The sequence below is a fragment of the Schistocerca piceifrons genome, chromosome 4, assembly GCF_021461385.2.
Source record: "Schistocerca piceifrons isolate TAMUIC-IGC-003096 chromosome 4, iqSchPice1.1, whole genome shotgun sequence".
NCBI lineage: Eukaryota > Metazoa > Arthropoda > Insecta > Orthoptera > Acrididae > Schistocerca > Schistocerca piceifrons.
In genome coordinates, this window is record NC_060141.1 from 17,687,723 (window position 1) to 17,706,318 (window position 18,596).

The 18,596-nt window shown below is 45.5% G+C and overlaps 1 protein-coding gene across 1 annotated transcript in view; it reads left to right on the forward strand.

Annotated features, from left to right (window-relative positions):
- The window catches only part of LOC124795545 (serine protease persephone-like), an 86,896-nt gene extending 72,749 nt beyond the window's left edge, over positions 1 to 14,147 (forward strand). The window contains exons 2-7 of the mRNA XM_047259618.1: positions 8,370 to 8,600; positions 10,060 to 10,148; positions 11,930 to 12,045; positions 12,791 to 13,041; positions 13,595 to 13,746; positions 13,876 to 14,147. Of these exons, the coding sequence (XP_047115574.1) occupies positions 8,370 to 8,600; positions 10,060 to 10,148; positions 11,930 to 12,045; positions 12,791 to 13,041; positions 13,595 to 13,746; positions 13,876 to 14,034 (998 nt within the window). The 3' untranslated portion in view covers positions 14,035 to 14,147. The remainder of the gene's footprint in view (positions 1 to 8,369; positions 8,601 to 10,059; positions 10,149 to 11,929; positions 12,046 to 12,790; positions 13,042 to 13,594; positions 13,747 to 13,875) is intronic.
- The last annotated feature ends 4,449 nt before the right edge of the window (positions 14,148 to 18,596 follow it).

The window sequence follows — 18,596 nt, forward strand, 5'->3', positions numbered from 1 at the left end:
TCTTCTGAATAGACCAGCATAGCATCGTTGCTGCTATGGAACGGTTAATAGACGTTGTAGATTGTCTCCACTTACTCCGTTTAATCTCCTCGATGGTTCGTCTAGCTTCAGCCCCCGGTTGGCGAAAGCGTGCGAGATCAGCTCCACTTGATCTATTCCTAAACCGAGACAGTGCGGCATGCATGTCCCTAATTGCTAACCGACGTTCGTTGTTCCACCAACGGACGGATTTTCTTCTAGGATGGCTAAAACATGTAGGCTGAAGGAACTGAACAGCATCGTGCATCAAATTCGTGACGTATCCACCCACACCTGAGTGCTGATTGAGTGTTCAAATGGCTCTGAGCACTATGGGACATAACATCTGAGTTGATCAGTCCCCTGGACTTAGAACTACTTAAATCTAACTATCCTAAGGACATCACACCCATCCATGCCCGAGGCAGGATTCGAACCTGCGACCGTAACAGCAGCGCGGTTCCGGACTGAAGCGCTTGGAATACAGCAAGTCGGCTGTATAGCGGTCAGAATGTCAAATGAAACACCTTTCAGCCATCTAATTTCCCACCTCGGTTAGGGTCCAAATAGGGGCCTGCAGTCAAAGACTGGTATCCATAGATTTCTGCTTGTTTATCTAACTGTCGACAGATGCTGTATCAAGTAGTAATCTACAGATACCAGTCTTTGAATGCAGGCCCCCATTTGGACCCGAACCGAAACACCTTCCTACATGTCGGTCAGGGGGTCTGAAGATGGCGTAATAAATCGGCGAATCTAGTTGCCAAATGAAGAAACAGTTTGGAAATTAGATGGCTGGAAGGTGTTTTATTTGACATTCTGTACTGAACAACCGAGTTCCGCAACCATCTCTGAAAAGATGGACATACAGAGCATAGCTGACAGTTCGCCCTGCTGAACAATCACTTAGGTGGCCACCGTTCAGGCTTTGTAGTCGTGGTTACGTGTAGCTAGATAAGAGTGATCACTTGACTGTCAATCGTTGGTCACTTCCCACGTATCTGTGAGGGCAGCATAGGGTGAGATTTAGCGGAGAATGATGCAGTAGCCGTGCAGAAATGCGTCGTTTCTCCCAGTATTAAGCATACAGGTATCCTCTTACACCAACAGGCTGTGGACTACTCGACCCCTGGAACAGAAGCCAGTAGAGGCCCAGAGTGTCTGCTGTGCACTGAGGTCACCAGGTAACAAGAATGGGAGGGAGAGCTGTCACACCAGATCAGTAGGCTGTGCCGTCAAGGAATTCCTGCGATGGGATGCACACGGAGCATACTGTAGGGTGAAGTGGTTACGTATATTGCTACTGAAGTCGTTTGTAACGCAGTGTCGTTTTCGTTGAGTAGCACAGCTACGCCATAATTTTATCGACCACCACTTAGGCAAACCTTTCTGTGAAGGTCATGTCCTGGCAACGCAGTGCAGCGACGCGTTATTATTGCTCCTCCTACACAAGACGTATCCTTACCTTGCGGTAATTTCTTCTTTCTGAGACCGGTCCACACGTCTGATCTGTTAGGAAATGAGTAACGTACGTTGGCCAGAGAAAGCTGTAGCGGAAACTAGCCGTACTATGCGTCTCTGCAAGTTGCGTCAAATATTTTCTTGATGTCCTTCAGGTTAACAGAGCGGTTAACTGAAAAGCAGTTTGTGGTATGTATTTCGATATATTGTCACATGTTTGAAACAAAAACATTTTGACAAAACCGTGCGAGTCTTAAGTTACAGTTTCATCACTCACACGCACTCACATTCACTCGTAATAGCCAGATTATGGTATCGAACTAAACATAATACCAGAAAGGATTACAGAACGGATTATCTTTGACAGAATGCCTGCTCAGGTATAACACAAATTGACCACAACGAATGTACACCACGTCCATGGCCGTCACAGTCTTGCGCTTGGCGTGCTCAGTGTCGCGGATCACGTTCTCCAGGAACACCTTCAGCACCCCGCGGGTCTCCTCGTAGATCAGACCAGAGATGCGCTTCACGCCGCCCCTGCGAGCCAGGCGGCGGATGGCGGGCTTCGTGATGCCCTGGATGTTGTCGCGCAACACCTTGCGGTGCCGCTTGGCGCCACCCTTGCCGAGCCCCTTTCCTCCCTTGCCGCGGCCTGTCATTCTTCTTCTTCCTCCTCCTCAAGCAAAACGTGCACAAACAGCGGCTGCAGCAGCTCCTCACCCGGCGCTAGCGAGTCGGCTACGACCCATTAGACTAAGAAGGTACTTGATCCAATGGGCCGGCCGCGGTGGTCTAGCGGTTCTGGCGCTGCAGTCCGGAACCGCGGGACTGCTACGGTCGCAGGTTCGAATCCTGCCTCGGGCATGGATGTGTGTGATGTCCTTAGGTTAGTTACATCTACATCTACATCTATACTCCGCGAGCCACCTTACCGTGTGTGGCGGAGGGTACTTATTGTACCACTATCTGATCCCCCCTTCCCTGTTCCATTCACGAATTGTGCGTGGGAAGAACGACTGCTTGTAAGTCTCCGTATTTGCTCTAATTTCTCGGATCTTTTCGTTGTGATCATTACGCGAGATATATGTGGGCGGTAGTAATATGTTGCCCATCTCTTCCCGGAATGTGCTCTCTCGTAATTTCGATAATAAACCTCTCCGTATTGCGTAACGCCTTTCTTGAAGTGTCCGCCACTGGAGCTTGTTCAGCATCTCCGTAACGCTCTCGCGCTGACTAAATGTCCCCATGACGAATCGCGCTGCTTTTCGCTGGATCATGTCTATCTCTTCTATTAATCCAACCTGGTAAGGGTCCCATACTGATGAGCAATACTCAATAATCGGACGAACAAGCGTTTTGTAAGCTACTTCTTTCGTCGATGAGTCACATTTTCTTAGAATTCTTCCTATGAATCTCAACCTGGCGCCTGCTTTTCCCACTATTTGTTTTATGTGATCATTCCACTTCAGATTGCTCCGGATAGTAACTCCTAAGTATTTTACGGTCGTTACCGCTTCCAATGATTTACCACCTATGGCATAATCGTACTGGAATGGATTTCTGCCCCTATGTATGCGCATTATATTACATTTATCTACGTTTAGGGAAAGCTGCCAGCTGTCGCACCATGTATTAATCCTCTGCAGGTCTTCCTGGAGTACGTACGAGTCTTCTGATGTTGCTACTTTCTTGTAGACAACCGTGTCATCTGCAAATAGCCTCACGGAGCTACCGATGTTGTCAACTGAGTCATTTATGTATATTGTAAACAATAAAGGTCCTATCACGCTTCCCTGCGGTACTCCCGAAATTACCTCTACATCTGCAGATTTTGAACCGTTAAGAATGACATGTTGTGTTCTTTCTTCTAGGAAATCCTGAATACAATCACAAACCTGGTCCGATATTCCGTAAGCTCGTATTTTTTTTCACTAAACGTAAGTGCGGAACCGTATCAAATGCCTTCCTGAAGTCCAGGAATACGGCATCAATCTGCTCGCCAGTGTCTACGGCACTGTGAATTTCTTGGGCAAATAGGGCGAGCTGAGTTTCACATGATCTCTGTTTGCGGAATCCATGTTGGTTATGATGAAGGAGATTTGTATTATCTAAGAACGTCATAATACGAGAACACAAAACATGTTCCATTATTCTACAACAGATTGACGTAAGCGAAATAGGCCTATAATTATTCGCATCTGATTTATGACCCTTCTTGAAAATGGGAACGACCTGCGCTTTCTTCCAGTCGCTAGGTACTTTACGTTCTTCCAGCGATCTACGATAAATTCCTTATAGAAAGGGGGCAAGTTCTTTAGCATAATCACTGTAGAATCTTAAGGGTATCTCGTCTGGTCCGGATGCTTTTCCGCTACCAAGTGATAGCAGTTGTTTTTCAATTCAGATATCGTTTATTTCAATATTTTCCATTTTGGCGTCCGTGCGACGGCTGAAGTCAGGGACCGTGTTACGATTTTCCGCAGTGAAACAGTTTCGGAACACTGAATTCAGTATTTCTGCCTTTCTTCGGTCGTCCTCTGTTTCGGTGCCATCGTGGTCAACGAGTGACTGAATAGGGGATTTAGATCCGCTTACCGATTTTACATATGACCAAAACTTTTTAGGGTTCTTGTTTAGATTGTTTGCCAATGTTTTATGTTCGAATTCGTTGAATGCTTCTCTCATTGCTCTCTTTACGCTCTTTTTCGCTTCGTTCAGCTTTTCCTTATCAGCTATGATTCGACTACTCTTAAACCTATGATGAAGCTTTCTTTGTTTCCGTAGTACCTTTCGTACATGATTGTTATACCACGGTGGATCTTTCCCCTCGCTTTGGACCTTAGTCGGTACGAACTTATCTAAGGCGTACTGGACGATGTTTCTGAATTTTTTCCATTTTTGTTCCACATCCTCTTCCTCAGAAATGAACGTTTGATGGTGGTCACTCAGATATTCTGCGATTTGTGCCCTATCACTCTTGTTAAGCAAATATATTTTCCTTCCTTTCTTGGCATTTCTTATTACACTTGTAGTCATTGATGCAACCACTGACTTATGATCACTGATACCCTCTTCTACATTCACGGAGTCGAAAAGTTCCGGTCTATTTGTTGCTATGAGGTCTAAAACGTTAGCTTCACGAGTTGGTTCTCTAACTATCTGCTCGAAGTAATTCTCGGACAAGGCAGTCAGGATAATGTCACAAGAGTCTCTGTCCCTGGCACCAGTTCTGATTGTGTGACTATCCCATTCTATACCTGGTAGATCGAAGTCTCCCCCTATTACAATAGTATGATCACGAAACTTCTTCACGACGTTCTGCAGGTTCTCTCTGAGGCGCTCAACTACTACGGTTGCTGATGCAGGTGGTCTATAGAAGCATCCGACTATCATATCTGACCCACCTTTGATACTTAACTTAACCCAGATTATTTCACATTCGAATTCGCTAATAACTTCACTGGATATTATTGAATTCTTTACTGCTATAAATACTCCTCCACCATTGGCGTTTATCCTATCCTTGCGGTATATATTCCATTCTGTGTCTAGGATTTCGTTACTGTTCACTTCCGGTTTTAACCAACTTTCCGTTCCTAATACTATATGCGCACTATTTCCTTCAATAAGAGATACTAATTCAGGAACCTTGCCCTGGATACTCCTGCAGTTTACCAATATTACGTTAACTTTTCCTGTTTTTGGTCTCTGAGGACGGACGTTCTTTATCAACGATGATAATGTCCTCTCTGGTAAGCCGTCAGGTATTTTATCGTTTCGCCCAAGGGGGGGTCCCTCTAACCTAAAAAACCCCCGTGTGCACGCCACACGTACTCTGCTACCCTAGTAGCTGCTTCCGGTGTGTAGTGCTTAGGTTTAAGTAGTTCTAAGTTCTAGGGGACTTATGACCTAAGATGTTGAGTCCCATAGTGCTCAGAGCCATTTGAACCCTTTTGACCCAATGGTAGCGGCAACAGATCTACTAAGCCACCAATTGCTGGGAGTGCGGTGTGATGACGCTCCATCCTTTCATACTGCACCCAAATGAAACCATTTCCATCGAGTGTAGGAGGATGACACGGCGGTCGGTCAGTCCCGCCTATCCCCTCTGTGGCCAGGAAAGTGGTTCTGTTACTATGAAATTCAAATAATGTTATTGAACGCAGTCGAATCTTGTTCGAACCTACAAGACTAATAATATATCAAGCCACAAAAGCGAATAACAGACTTATGCTGAGAGGTTAAGGAATATCGAGTCGAAGATTCGACCCTTTACGTGGAATGAAAGTATTGCACAGAATCAGTGCCAGTGGGGATTGTGTTACTTGCCTTACAGTTTGGCAAAGCTGTATTTTCGGGATATTTACCGTGAAAGAAGGAAACGTAAGGATAGACAAGAGCTATATGGGACCGGAACAACGGGCATCGGTCACAGCTTCCTTCCTTCCTTCCTTCCTTCCTCGCTTGTTTCCGTGAGCCCGCCGCGCGTCTCTCGGTGGCAGGACGCGGGAGCAGCGGCCTGGGACCCCTCCCCCCTCCTCCCCACCCCCTCTTCCAAATGACGCGCGTCATGTGTCTTCGCCCACGATTTTCCTCTTCTGCTCCACCGTCGCTATATAAAACGCCTCACCAGCACTCGAAACTCAGTCCACAAATTCTGACAGTCGAGCACTCACACAATGGCGACAACGACTACACGTATTACTATGTCTTGTGTGTTGATGCTGCTGTTGAAATTTGCAACGTCTAGCCCTCTCTTCCTCCAAGGTGAGTCTATGCACAAAACTTTAGTTGGCTTTCACTATTTCGACCTAGTAGCATTAGTTTTTTTTGTTTTTTTTTCTCTCTGTCCGCAGCTCGTGGTCGTGCGGTAGCGTTCTCGCTTCCCACGCCCGGGTTCCCGGGTTCGATTCCCGCCGGGGTCAGGGATTTTCTCTGCCTCGTGATGACTGGGTGTTGTGTGATGTCCTTAGGTTAGTTAGGTTTAAGTAGTTCTAAGTTCTAGGGGACTGATGACCATAGATGTTAAGTCCCATAGTGCTCAGAGCGATTTGAACCATCAGTTTTTCTCTTTCTTGGGGACAGGACACAGGGAAATATTCTCTAACTCGTACCTCTCTTACGGTGCTACTATAAACAAGTAATTTTAACGTATGAGGAAGCTGTCAACAGTCTAAAATAACATCCGCTGTAGAACTTTAAGGTCTGCTTCTGGTTAAGAAAGTGAAGATTTTTTTCCTAATCCGCGATGCCGTTCTGTGAAAACTAGCGAGTAAGCCGTACTTAAGGTCCTCCGCAGGACCAGAGATAGGTGTATGAAGATATTGCTTTTAAAAACGTGTCCCTCAATTGCTTGAGGTATAGGTAGTAGAGGATAACTGTCGCCTCATTCCACGTCACGGAATAGAACAGTTTTCTATGAATGCTGATTTTCACAAGATACTCTGCTGGTATATCCAGGCGAACTGTCCAATGTGTCTACAAGCAATGCTGTCCACACCACCAACCCCCTCACTATATGTACATGGACGGATCGAAGTATTTGAATACTATGCGCTACAAGTATTTGAAGTACACGTGGTGCTGGATAACTATGGTCTTCCACCAGAAGTCACATTTACTAAAGTCCACAACACGAATTATTAGTTATCCCATTAAAAGAGGACACGGGTTTCTTTAGAATACTGTACATGTCGTAGGAGTGGCATCAGGCACTCATGTGGCCATTGTCCACTGTCGTAAATCATGACAGCGAGGTGGTGCGCATGTGCGAATCGGGTTTAGAGAAACGGCACATTTGAAGGCGCGATATAGGGGGAAGAAGGAACCATCTTGAATAAGTGTGTCCGTGACAATACTGTGACTGAAACTGTCCAATTAGCTGGCATAGCGACGAGAACTCACGAGTCTGTCTACAGTTAGTGGTGTACCACTCGTGGCCATGATAGACGGCATAAGGACGGTGGTCTTGAAAAGGTCCCAACCGACAGGGACCCCTGGACGAGTATCCCGCCTTGTCAACGACAAACGGTTTGAAAAGCGACGGGGGCTGTTGTTGTCAGTGAAGGCAAGTCCATGAGAAGCATGTTATGGACATGAGGAGTCGGGTACATTGCAAAAGGCCCTTGCTAACACAGCTCATCTTTGGTGGGGCAAAACAACCCAAAAACTGGACAGTAGATCAGTGGAGGCATCTTGTGTGGTTTGAAGAGTCATTTTTCGCTCTAAAAGTGAGGCAAGACATCGAAGTCGCCTACGATTTAATAAAGTGTTTTAACCGTAATATGTTGAGGCTCCAATTCGGGTCAGTGGTGATTCTATGACGTCTGTACGGTGTTTATCGTACCACGGGTCGGGTACGCTCATTGAACGTAGTGGGAATATGAACCAGGATATTTATTTTAGTGTTCTCGGAGATCAAGTGTTGCCCATTGTTCATCTTCGTGATGAGTACCATGTGAAGACCCCTTATTGGAGGATGATGAATGCAGTGTCCACAGGACTTGAAGCATAGTGTTCCATTTTTGATGAAAATTTAAGCAGTCCATCACATTTCAGAGGGAGCACTATGTCACCCAGTGCTAATTTTATAGGAAATATATAGTACTGTTGTGAACAGTGCATAAAAGTTATGAAGCAATATTCGTACAGTTTGGTACCGCTATGAGATTTAATCGTTAACGTGTTATTTCATCTGTTTATGACATACGTGAAGAAATCTGTGGGTAATCCTCCTCATAGAATTAGATATATTAGAAGGGGCAGAAGCGGCCGTAGACGGTATTAGCACTACGAGTCCTGGGGCCCTGTCTGCTCGCTACTTAACTCGGCCGCTACAGCTCAGCTGACCCACCTGACAGTGGAGGTAACTCGCACGGTGTCCGCAGAGGGCTCCGCCTGCCCCTCAGGCAGCTGCCTCCGAGTGCGCCACTGCCCGGCTGCGCTGCTCGCCATCCGCCAGCGCCGGCCGCTGCTCCCGCGCTGCGGCTTCTCCGGCCTGGAGGAGGTCGTCTGCTGCCCGGAGGCGGGGGCGGGGGCGGAGGAAGGGGACTCCAACGACATCCCCAGCGGCGACGCCTGGGCCTTCCCTGCGGCAGAGCGGCGGCCCAGCGAGGCAGGTGAGTCCGCCGCACACTCTGCCCTGCCCTGCCCTGCTCTACCCCCACCACTCCTCTGGACCCACCCACAGTGGACCAGCACTGCTCACTCGTGCTGATCTGACTCTCAACCTTCTTACTAATAAAAGTCGTCTTTTCACTATATCACATTGTATATACACTTAAAATGGAGCTAATTTGTTTATCATCGAAACTGAATCAACTGTGGGTTCTTGGTGAAACATTCTACATTAACTAAACAATCACTGTTTTTTGGCTCTTTTTACCGATTTGGTTTCTTAGTCTTCTACTAAACTTGCAGCTTTATATGGTTGAAGCTTTAATTATGGAAAGCAAATGTTTAAAATTCCCAGATTAAGTATTAAGAGACGAAAGGCTTAAGATTTGTAGGCAGCCTCCACCAGTGCTATCCATGGGGGGAGTACCTCACAGAGTCACTGACCTCTAGCTCCAGGGCAGCCACCACGATCTACTACAACTCGCCACCTAAGATCAAAGACCTCTGTAATGCCTTCAGCCTCTCGCCCACAAATGGCGTGGGCCTACACATATGTTGAGTTCTTTTGCTCCCATCTAATCTAAAGGGTGGCATTTGCTGTCCCTCTCCTACAATCCAATATCACTCTCTAATGTATAGCTATTTTATGACACAGACACGTGTAATGATAATCTCTCGTGTTGTCTCCCAATACTGCATTAACTTGGATTCAGAAGATCACACACTTTCTTCCCACGCTTGATCAGCACTTATGTTATCGTGTCGCCGTGAAAAGCTCGTTGCTGCATTGAGTAACATCTCCATCCCTCATAAAAACGTCATCCGTGTATAAGAACACCACCAAAGGATACAGCAAAAATTAACGTCGCCGTATTTTCAAACAAGAATGTGAAAAGCTCGTTATTTCTACGAATTTTATGCAGCCTGCATTGGCAAATATTTCGTCTCCCTGGCACAATACAAGCATCATATCATCATATTAGTCACCAAACAGCCTACAGTTACTTCCAGACTACAGCTCACAGCGCACCTGAACCCAACCTATAAAAAAAAACAAAAAAAAGGAAAAAACAAATATATAAGAATTCGACAACTGTAATGACATCAACCACATAGTTTTTTGTCACTTAAGTGCTTAGTTTTTCGGCATTCCTCCACTGCTAAGCTACTCGGAACTCCACAAGTGATAAGCATTCCGTAAGAGAAGTGTCGTAGCCTACAGCAAACTTATTTCACTTAATCCCATTACCCTAACTTATCCATTTAGAAATGGAACAGGTATCTTCTGAAAAGTTTTGTATTCGGTTATTTTCTGGAATGATTTTAGCGCATTACGAAAACTGTGCATGCCTTATCGTAAGTCCTGAACAGTTTGCTCCGTAGTGATAATGAGGCCGCTTACATGAGTGGAATGGATATATGCAGCGTGTATTACATTACATTTTTTTCTCTTATCTACAGCCTGCAGTTCTTACAAAGCCATGCGGGATGGTCTGGAAGACTACATTCTACGTGGGAAACTGGCTGGTCCACATGAATTTCCACACATGGTGAGTTCAGACTGAAAACTCTTACAACAATGTGCGTCGCCATCTACACTTGTGTGAATGACGTCGTAAACAATTTTATTCGATATAACGTGATGGAAGGATAAATTTTCAGAACGAATGAATCCTGATTTGTACTAACAGAGAACGTACAACTGTAGCGACTATCTGTTAAGGAGAGCACAGCAGTTTTCCTGCAGCGGCTATGCAATGGTGTCCAATGTTTTCTCTACTTGGGCCTCTTAAGAGACTGTGTTTCTGTAATGAAGCATGTGAGAGACACTTGTTCATTCTTTAGGAGTTGTTTAAGCAAGAATATCCATCATAGCAATGCTCACACAAAGGAATTAGGCTACGCTTACAGTTAAAAATGCTGTGCTTCCCCTTGGTGATTAAACCTGTACACTTTCTATAAAATAAGAGGAAATGTTCCTCGCTAGTGATACGCCCATTTTATGGGAATCTTAATTTCATCATGCATTATGAACCAAAACTCAGGTGAACCACTGACCTTCCCGATGCACTGCATTTAAAGAATTACCATATTAGATTACATTACATAATAATACAAAGTCGGTCATCAGAGAAAATAATTTGAGGCTCTGTGGTCAACAAACAATTAATTTGTCTTACGTCAAGTGACTGCGTTCAGAAGAACCACACGATTATTAATCTGAGTCACCATGCCAAAAATTTTAGCATCTTTGGATCTAATATTAGTGTTGGTCAATGTTAAACACAACGTCCTTTGGTCGACCCAAGATTTTGACAAAAGCTCGTATAAAGAAACTCCCGTTGTATGCAATGTAAGTTTAACACCCAATGGTCGACTGTAGCGGTAAACTAGCTCTGACGTGGGAGGTGTCGGCAACGACTAAAGACTCTGGAGTACAGGAGGGAAGAGAGGATCACGTAGTTAGGGACGGGGCAACTACAGTGAGCTTTACGCTGACGTCAGAGTTATTGTACTATTTTCTAATACTTCAGAATTGACGTTAAGGTTTGACTTACTGCTGGACTTCAAAACGTCATTAGACGTAGAACACAAAGATGTGTCCTTTGTCAACGACTCATCCTGGCATTTGCCTTGTGTGACTTGGGGTAACCACAGAAACTCTGACAGTATGACTGGATGAGGATTTGATCCGACATACTCCGAATGCGAATGCAGAGTCTGACAGTCCGACAAGCTTGTAAATGTGAAGCAGGCGAGGTTCTGCTGAGAAATAGTTGTTAAGAACAAAATTCGGTACGTTGCGCCTTTTCAGAGTTATTTAACACTGACGTTAGCAAAGCAAGTCGCCGCACGTGCAAATTCAAGCATCCTGACAGAGACGATGTCGGGAAACCTGTTCTTCGTTTGGCGTACTCAAAATGAAAAAAACGTAGCTTTTGCTCAACTAGCTTAAATTTATCGCTTGTGAAAAAGGCCCATTTGAACTAGTAATGAGTGTTTCGACACGTAGTAACTAACAGACCCACATATGTCAGTGCATTACCGCAAGTTAGCGCGTGCAAGTGCTTGAATATCCAAGTGCAACAACCTAGCTTCAGTGCTAAATAGCTCGTGAACGACGCAACGTATCGAATTTTTTTCTTAAGAGTTATTTCTAAGCACAGCCTCCCCCCTGCAATAGCCTTACAAGCTTTTCAGACTGTTTCTAACCACCCTGTACAGTACTTCTGACACATGAACACAGGTGTGTGTGTGAGTTCTCTGTTTGCCTGGCAGTACAAGGAGGGAAACCTGGATCAGACTATGAGACGGCTGTGGTGTGTTGCAGGCGGCGCTGGGCTTCAACGTCCCCAACACGGAGGGCCTCAGCTGGCTGTGCGGAGGGACCCTCATCAGCGACCAGTTCGTCCTCACCGCGGCACACTGCTGCGCCAACAGGGTCACGTGAGTAGCCTTCTCTACACATTTCCTCAAAGAAACTGAAATGCACTTCTAATTCCGCACGCGTAAAAAGATAATGTTCCTGTCACGAATCGCGAACATTCACTTTTGGTATTTCACTGAACTGTGAGCAAGACTCGCGACTCGATCGCATGGCTAGTTCAGTGTCTCACGAAAAATGACAATTTTACTAATTTAGAAGTACGACGCACTTTGCCATGATGCACTCTGGCATAGTTGACAAACCTAGCACATCTTGTAAAGGCAGTGAATGTAGAGGTGGAAGGAGTGACGGAGGAAGTTTCAAGCAGGGAGCACAGATTAGTCCTCAGAAAACGGACCCCATTAAAGAAAGTTACACTTGTATTAGATTCAGACCCTGATGCCCTTATCCACCAAATGCCACACATGTCTGGGAACAGAGTTTGTTATTTGCGACCTACTTCTGCTCTCTGTTACGATTTCGGGGTCAGAAATGTGACGATTGAGATACCAGAGCTTAGGGAAGACATGGATCTTTATTGTGGTATATAATGGACAATGGTGCGCCCATCTTCAGTGTCCTCTAATTACGAAGCATGTGTTGATTAGTTAACTGGAGCTTCAAATTTCTGTTGTTTACGTCTTCGCTCTAACCCTTTGAAAGGAACGACCATGATAGCTCAATATTTCAGCTGGAAGCATGCAGTAACTGTAGATAAAGAGCGGTCAAAGCAGCTGTGAGAACCGCCACGTACGTGTGTTCCAGGGGAAGGCCAGTCGCTGTGCACCTGGGAGTGAACAACCTCACGGCGACACCAGACGGCGGAGACTACGGGATCTCAGAGATCGTGCTGCACCCCAGCTACAGGAAGCGGCGGTCTTACAACGACATAGCGCTGCTGAGGCTGGACAGGAGGGTGGAGTTCAGCGACGCCGTCTTCCCCGCCTGTCTCAACACGCAGGACGGAGACCCGCCCAGCTTCACTGCCGCCGGCTGGGGCGCCACGAACGCTGCCGGTAAGCGAAGGAGGCCGTCTTGTCTGAAGTCCTGTCACTGTCCAGCACTGTATTTCAATGAACATTTCCTCAAATACGTGACCTAGGAAATATACCGTACCTTTATATCGCATCTTTGCCATTTCGAGCCACCCAAATATTTATAATCTTTCACTCATAGTTTTAAGCCTCAAAAATCGTTACTTGAAACAAAAATTAGGCTTGCCTGGGTGAAAATGAAACTCTTCAAATCAGCTCAAAATACTGAACAGTGCGATTAACAGCTTCCTAAAGTAACAGATGAAGCAGTATGAGAAAACATTCAGGGCCTCACGAGATGTAGACCTACCATGAGTTATGCATTGGCACTGGAAGTAGAGTGGTATGTATGGAAATATTTATGAACGTCCAGTCACTTCTCGTCGTTACTTACCCTCGTCCCCATGCCTTCTGACTCTCCCAGTGCCAAATGGAAGACAGAGACAAGGTCATATCATTCTTGGTACAAGCCGCACTCTTAGCATACCTTAATTTAAATGTAACAAACAAAGCCGTTACTCTCCCTTTGTTCCAGGAACGCGACTGAGCTCTGTGCTTCTGAAGACCACCATCTACCCACGTGCGTTATCCCAATGCCAAAATGCCTACAAGGACAGATTTCCACAAGGAATGGACTCGTCAGTGATCTGTGCTGGAGACCCGCAGGGGAAGACTGACACCTGTGTTGTAAGTACTCACTTTGTATGACCAGACGCATCCTACCTGATGCGTCCCACAGTAACAGACAACTGGAGACTCCTCCAGTGAGCTGTGCCCATCAACTGCTCCTCAGTACGGCGTGCTCTCGTTTTCCAGGGCGACTCCGGCGCCCCTCTGGTGACTGGCAGCTCCGCCCCCTACACGGCGGTGGGCGTCACCAGCGTCGGTCCCCGGCCCTGCGGCGGCGCCCTGCCCGGCGTCTACACGCGCATCTCCACACACCTCGGCTGGCTGGAGGGACGCGTCTGGCCCTAGCCACCGGCCCTCCCTAGCGTCGCGTCGCCACTGCTGCGCTCGTGGCCAAAGGACGGCCCGGAGCTCCAACTCGTCTGCATCTCGTAGTCTGTGTAGTACACAGCACCTGCCAATCTGTGATATGTTACATGTGATATAAGACTATGTATCTACACACCGTTACCTGTTAGTTGGGAATTGTGTTTCCTAAAATTTGTTGTATAATACGTACTACAAGTAGAAGGACTTCAAAACATATGTTGATCTGCTGCTCGATTAACATTAAGTTTTACAGCTCTCTTATATTTTTGTTACCATTTATTCCGAGAGTATTATGTTCTGAAGTAGGTCGCTAGCACAGTTTGATGTTTCATCATATTTGTGACAAGCGTATCGAACTAAAATGCTACAGGCGTTTACATACACATAAATTCAAAGCTGATAGAAAGTGATCGTGCAAATTGCACATTAAGGTCCGACAGTAAGTCAGAAAAACTAAAAGAGCTATAACGATGCAAAACATTCCTATGAAATTGTTATTTAATGTATAAATCCTGTGATATAACTAAAGATGTGGCACTTTTTTAATGTGCTGTGGAAGCAAGTACGACAACTCACTACTTGCCCATTTTTTTATTATTCCTGCAATGAAAAGCACATATCTTCTCTTCGAAAGACTTAAACACTCATTTTAAATACCTTATGGCGATAATTTATTAAGTTTTATGTATTTTTGTAATTACGTATTAAAATATCATAATAACAATAATAATCATCATCTACTATTGGTCTCTGTATCTAACATTATTGTATATAACATTATTGTTTAGTGACCATCACTTTCTGTTATAAAAATAAGTTTTATAAAAATTTTCCTGTCTCATTTTCTTAGCAACCACAGCTGTCATGTGAATGTTGAATCCGATTTTAGTAACTGCAGGAACAACGCCTTCCTAAAAGTCGGCCGTTGTGTGTGTTGGGCAACAGATATTTCTGGACGTAATACTCAGAGAGCACACTGGTTGCTGTATTTAAAGACAGACTAATTCACTGTAGAGTCGCTTCTTTTTATTGGTTTTGTTTTCAAGCAGGTGTTTCAGTAAGGGGAAGCATGAGTCTCAATCGTACTTGAATGACCGTGTATTAAGTAAGATCTTTGTAGGTCTCAAGTTTATTCTCCATTTTTCACACATTATTTCACAAGTTCACAACCAGAATTAATCGATAAAGAGAATATACTACTCAGCTGTAAACGAACAGGTACATGTTGCCTGTTCGTTTGGCAATTTCATTTCAGCGGTTACACTTCCACTTTTCATTCATTTTGATCCCCTCTTTGCTACACTTCCTCCTTTTCTGCTATACTCAACTCTTAACGAAGGAAATAAGCTCGTTGAGTAACCTCTTGATATAACCATTGAGACATTTTCGCATCTTTGGGAGGTCACTTTGTCTGTCAGTGAATGGGAAGCTTTCAGCGGTTTGGAATCGAAGGGGTGTTCCTTGTTTGAATATACATTCGCTATTCTGGTGATATTTTTTGTCGTGTTCAATTCAATTTGGCTTCGAAGGAGGAATGGCTTTGTCTAGTAGGTGCGAACTGCATCGGAGTTTTTAGAACGATGAACAAAACCAGGGAGGCCATTTGAGTTAGTTTCCGTGGGGAATGCTAAGCGACTGGTTAGCATATTTCTAGGCTATTTTCTAAATATTTGTTCGGTTTAATTCTTGATTATTTTGCGCTCGGGGATGCGCAAATATTCTTCCGGTAGGTGAAACGGAACTTCATAGTCTGCTCACTTTTGATTACATGGAAACTGATTGTAGGAACAAACGTTACCTCTTCGACACATACCGCTGTACATTAAACACTATCCTCTCCTGAATTATAAAACAGTCGCTGTCCTGCGTAAAGTGTGTATTGCCAACAAATTCTTCCGTTTAAGCTTTTTGAGAGTCACATTTGTATTTGCTGTTCTGGCCACCCGTGAGCGATCGTGAATGAACAGCATTCTTTCGATTACAGTACATCTTTCTGCTTAGGAGAATCCCTTCTGAATTGTTTCTGCACAACTCATTCTTTTGTTATTTGTACGTGGTGTGGTGGAACACTGCCGCGCCGCCATATTGCTGTAACAAGTTGATCCTAACTTTTTGTGATCCCAAAGAAGACACGTGAATATTCTGGTACATCAAATTAAACTCTCTGGATTAACTTGCAGTTGCGAAAAATAAGCAGTGAAATACATTTCCTTGCATGAAATTAGGCTTCAGAGGCACAAAGAAAGTGGAGAGCTGCTGTCTGTTTTCTCAGTATACTAGAGAGTGATCTGGCGCTATGCTCATGTATTCGGTGGAACAGATATTCGTAACTTGTCTATTGATCTTGATGGTTGATTGGTTCCTTCGTGTTTAGAATTAATGGCAATATGTCTGGAGAGACATCGACGTCTGAACTGCCAGAAGCTGTACCCCTTAAGCAAACGTATCGTTTACTTATTGGCGTATCATTTACTACTTGATGTTTGAACAGAAGATTTGGAAAATCTATTTTTGGTGCGCTTTGTGTCTGAGCCGTGCCTGACTCGTGTTATGCTTTGCATTAAACCCTTGGTTGCTATTCTGTGGTTAGTGTCCCGCGGTTATCGCGATTATGCTGTTACCCTCTGTCTTCTTCTTTGGCCCTGTGCTTATAGTTTCCAGCTGTGCCGTGTGCGGGTAGTTGGTCGGTTGGCGTGGTGCAGCCAGGAAGTCTCTGTGGCGTGTGTCTGGCCGGGTTCGCTGGTGGCATCCACGTGCGGCCGGAGTGTGAGGGGCTGTTCCCATTGCTACGAGGTCCGGGGCTCACTGATCCCAGACACGAAAGTTGAATCTTTACCCGAGCTACCAGCCAGCCCCAACTGTTCACATTGTGTCGTTTGAATTTCATTGTGGGCTGTCCGCAGCTCGTGCTCTTGTGGTAGCGTTCTCGCTTCCCGCTCACGGAGTCCCGGGTCCGATTCCCGGCGGGGTCAGGGATTTTGTCCGCCTCGAGATGACTGGGTGTTGTGTGTCTTTCATCATCATTTCATCCTCATTCACTCGCAAGTCGCCGTAGTGGCGTTAAAGAACTTGTGGAGCGGCGGCAAAACCGCCCTGCGAGGGGTCTCCCGGCCACCAATGCCATACGATCGTTATTATTGTGGGCTGTTGGGACATTCCCGCGAGCAACAACGTGTGTTTTCAACTTGGCAAAATTCTAGGCGCCCTCCTGTGGAATTTGACTTAAATTGATTATTTTGGAATTGAAGTGCTGGTTCAAAATGGTTCAAATGGCTCTGAGCACTATAGGACTTAACATCTGAGGTCATCAGTCCCCTAGAACTTAAAACTATTTAAACCTAACTAACATAAGGACACCACACACACGGCAGGATTCGGATCTACACAGTAGCAGTCGCGCGGTTCCGGACTGAGGCGCCTAGAACTGCTCGACCACCGCGGCAGGCTATTGAAGTGCACCAGCGGAATCTTGTGCCTTGTGGCAGTTAACGTTCCGGTTACCTGCCCTGGCCGTTGACGTAAATTTAGGCAGTGTATTTTCCTCATCGTGTTGTGGCTGTCCAGCACGGCGTGTAGTGTAGTGACGTAACAAGACTGTTACGCCACACGGTAGTAGCCAAAAGCAAGGCACGCTAAACTAACGCTGTAGCCGATAGTGCACGAACGGCAATAAGCAGACGGGCGTGAAGTCTGGAACATGAGAACTTATGAATGAATAAGAAGAAAAGTATGTAGATGCTTTTTACTTATCTTTTTAATTATCCTTGGAATACATCTGTCTTGAATACTCGTAAGCTATAGGCACTGATACAAATGGCTCCTTGCTAGTTCGTTGCCATTAACTTCTGATGGCTATTCTGTCTCTCGGCTAATGAGAGAGAAGGCTTCATACAACTGGGCGATAGCTAGGTTCGCGTACAACTGGGCGGTAGCTTGGTTCTCGTACAACTGGGGTCGAGTCCACTCTCGTATCACGAGACCTGCCTAGGTGGTGGCGCTAGGTCTGCGATCACAGTGGCGACACGCGGGTCCGACATGTACTACATGGACCGCGGCCGATTTAAGTTACCACCTAGCAAGTGTGGTGTCTGGCGGTGACACCACATGTAGTTTGACAGCCGAATGTATAATTCGTTGTGGGCGTCGATAGCTTTCTGCGTTGTTCCATTGAACTCCCTGTTGTGTGCTGGTCGGGTGGAGCCGAAGTAATCCTGTCGTTTGATCCTTTGACTGTCTGTCGGTTGGGTTGCCGTCAGATTGAGAATTGTTGGGCCGACTGCCTGTCTCACCTAAGCGAGTGTTAGTGTTTGAATTCCAGGCCGACCCTTGGAAACTTTTGAGCGCTGTTTGATGTGCTGCCTTTTCCTCTTTGTCCTTGTTGTTTGTTTATGTATGGCTTCTTGCTAATTTTCAATTAATGTCGTTTTGCCCTTAAGGCGTGCGATTGTTTGGGCCTTCAGCCTAATTTAGAGAAATGTTTTAAGATAAGGCCTTCTGTCTTTTAAATTCAAATTCCTGTTTTTGAGTCTTAAGTTATTTGC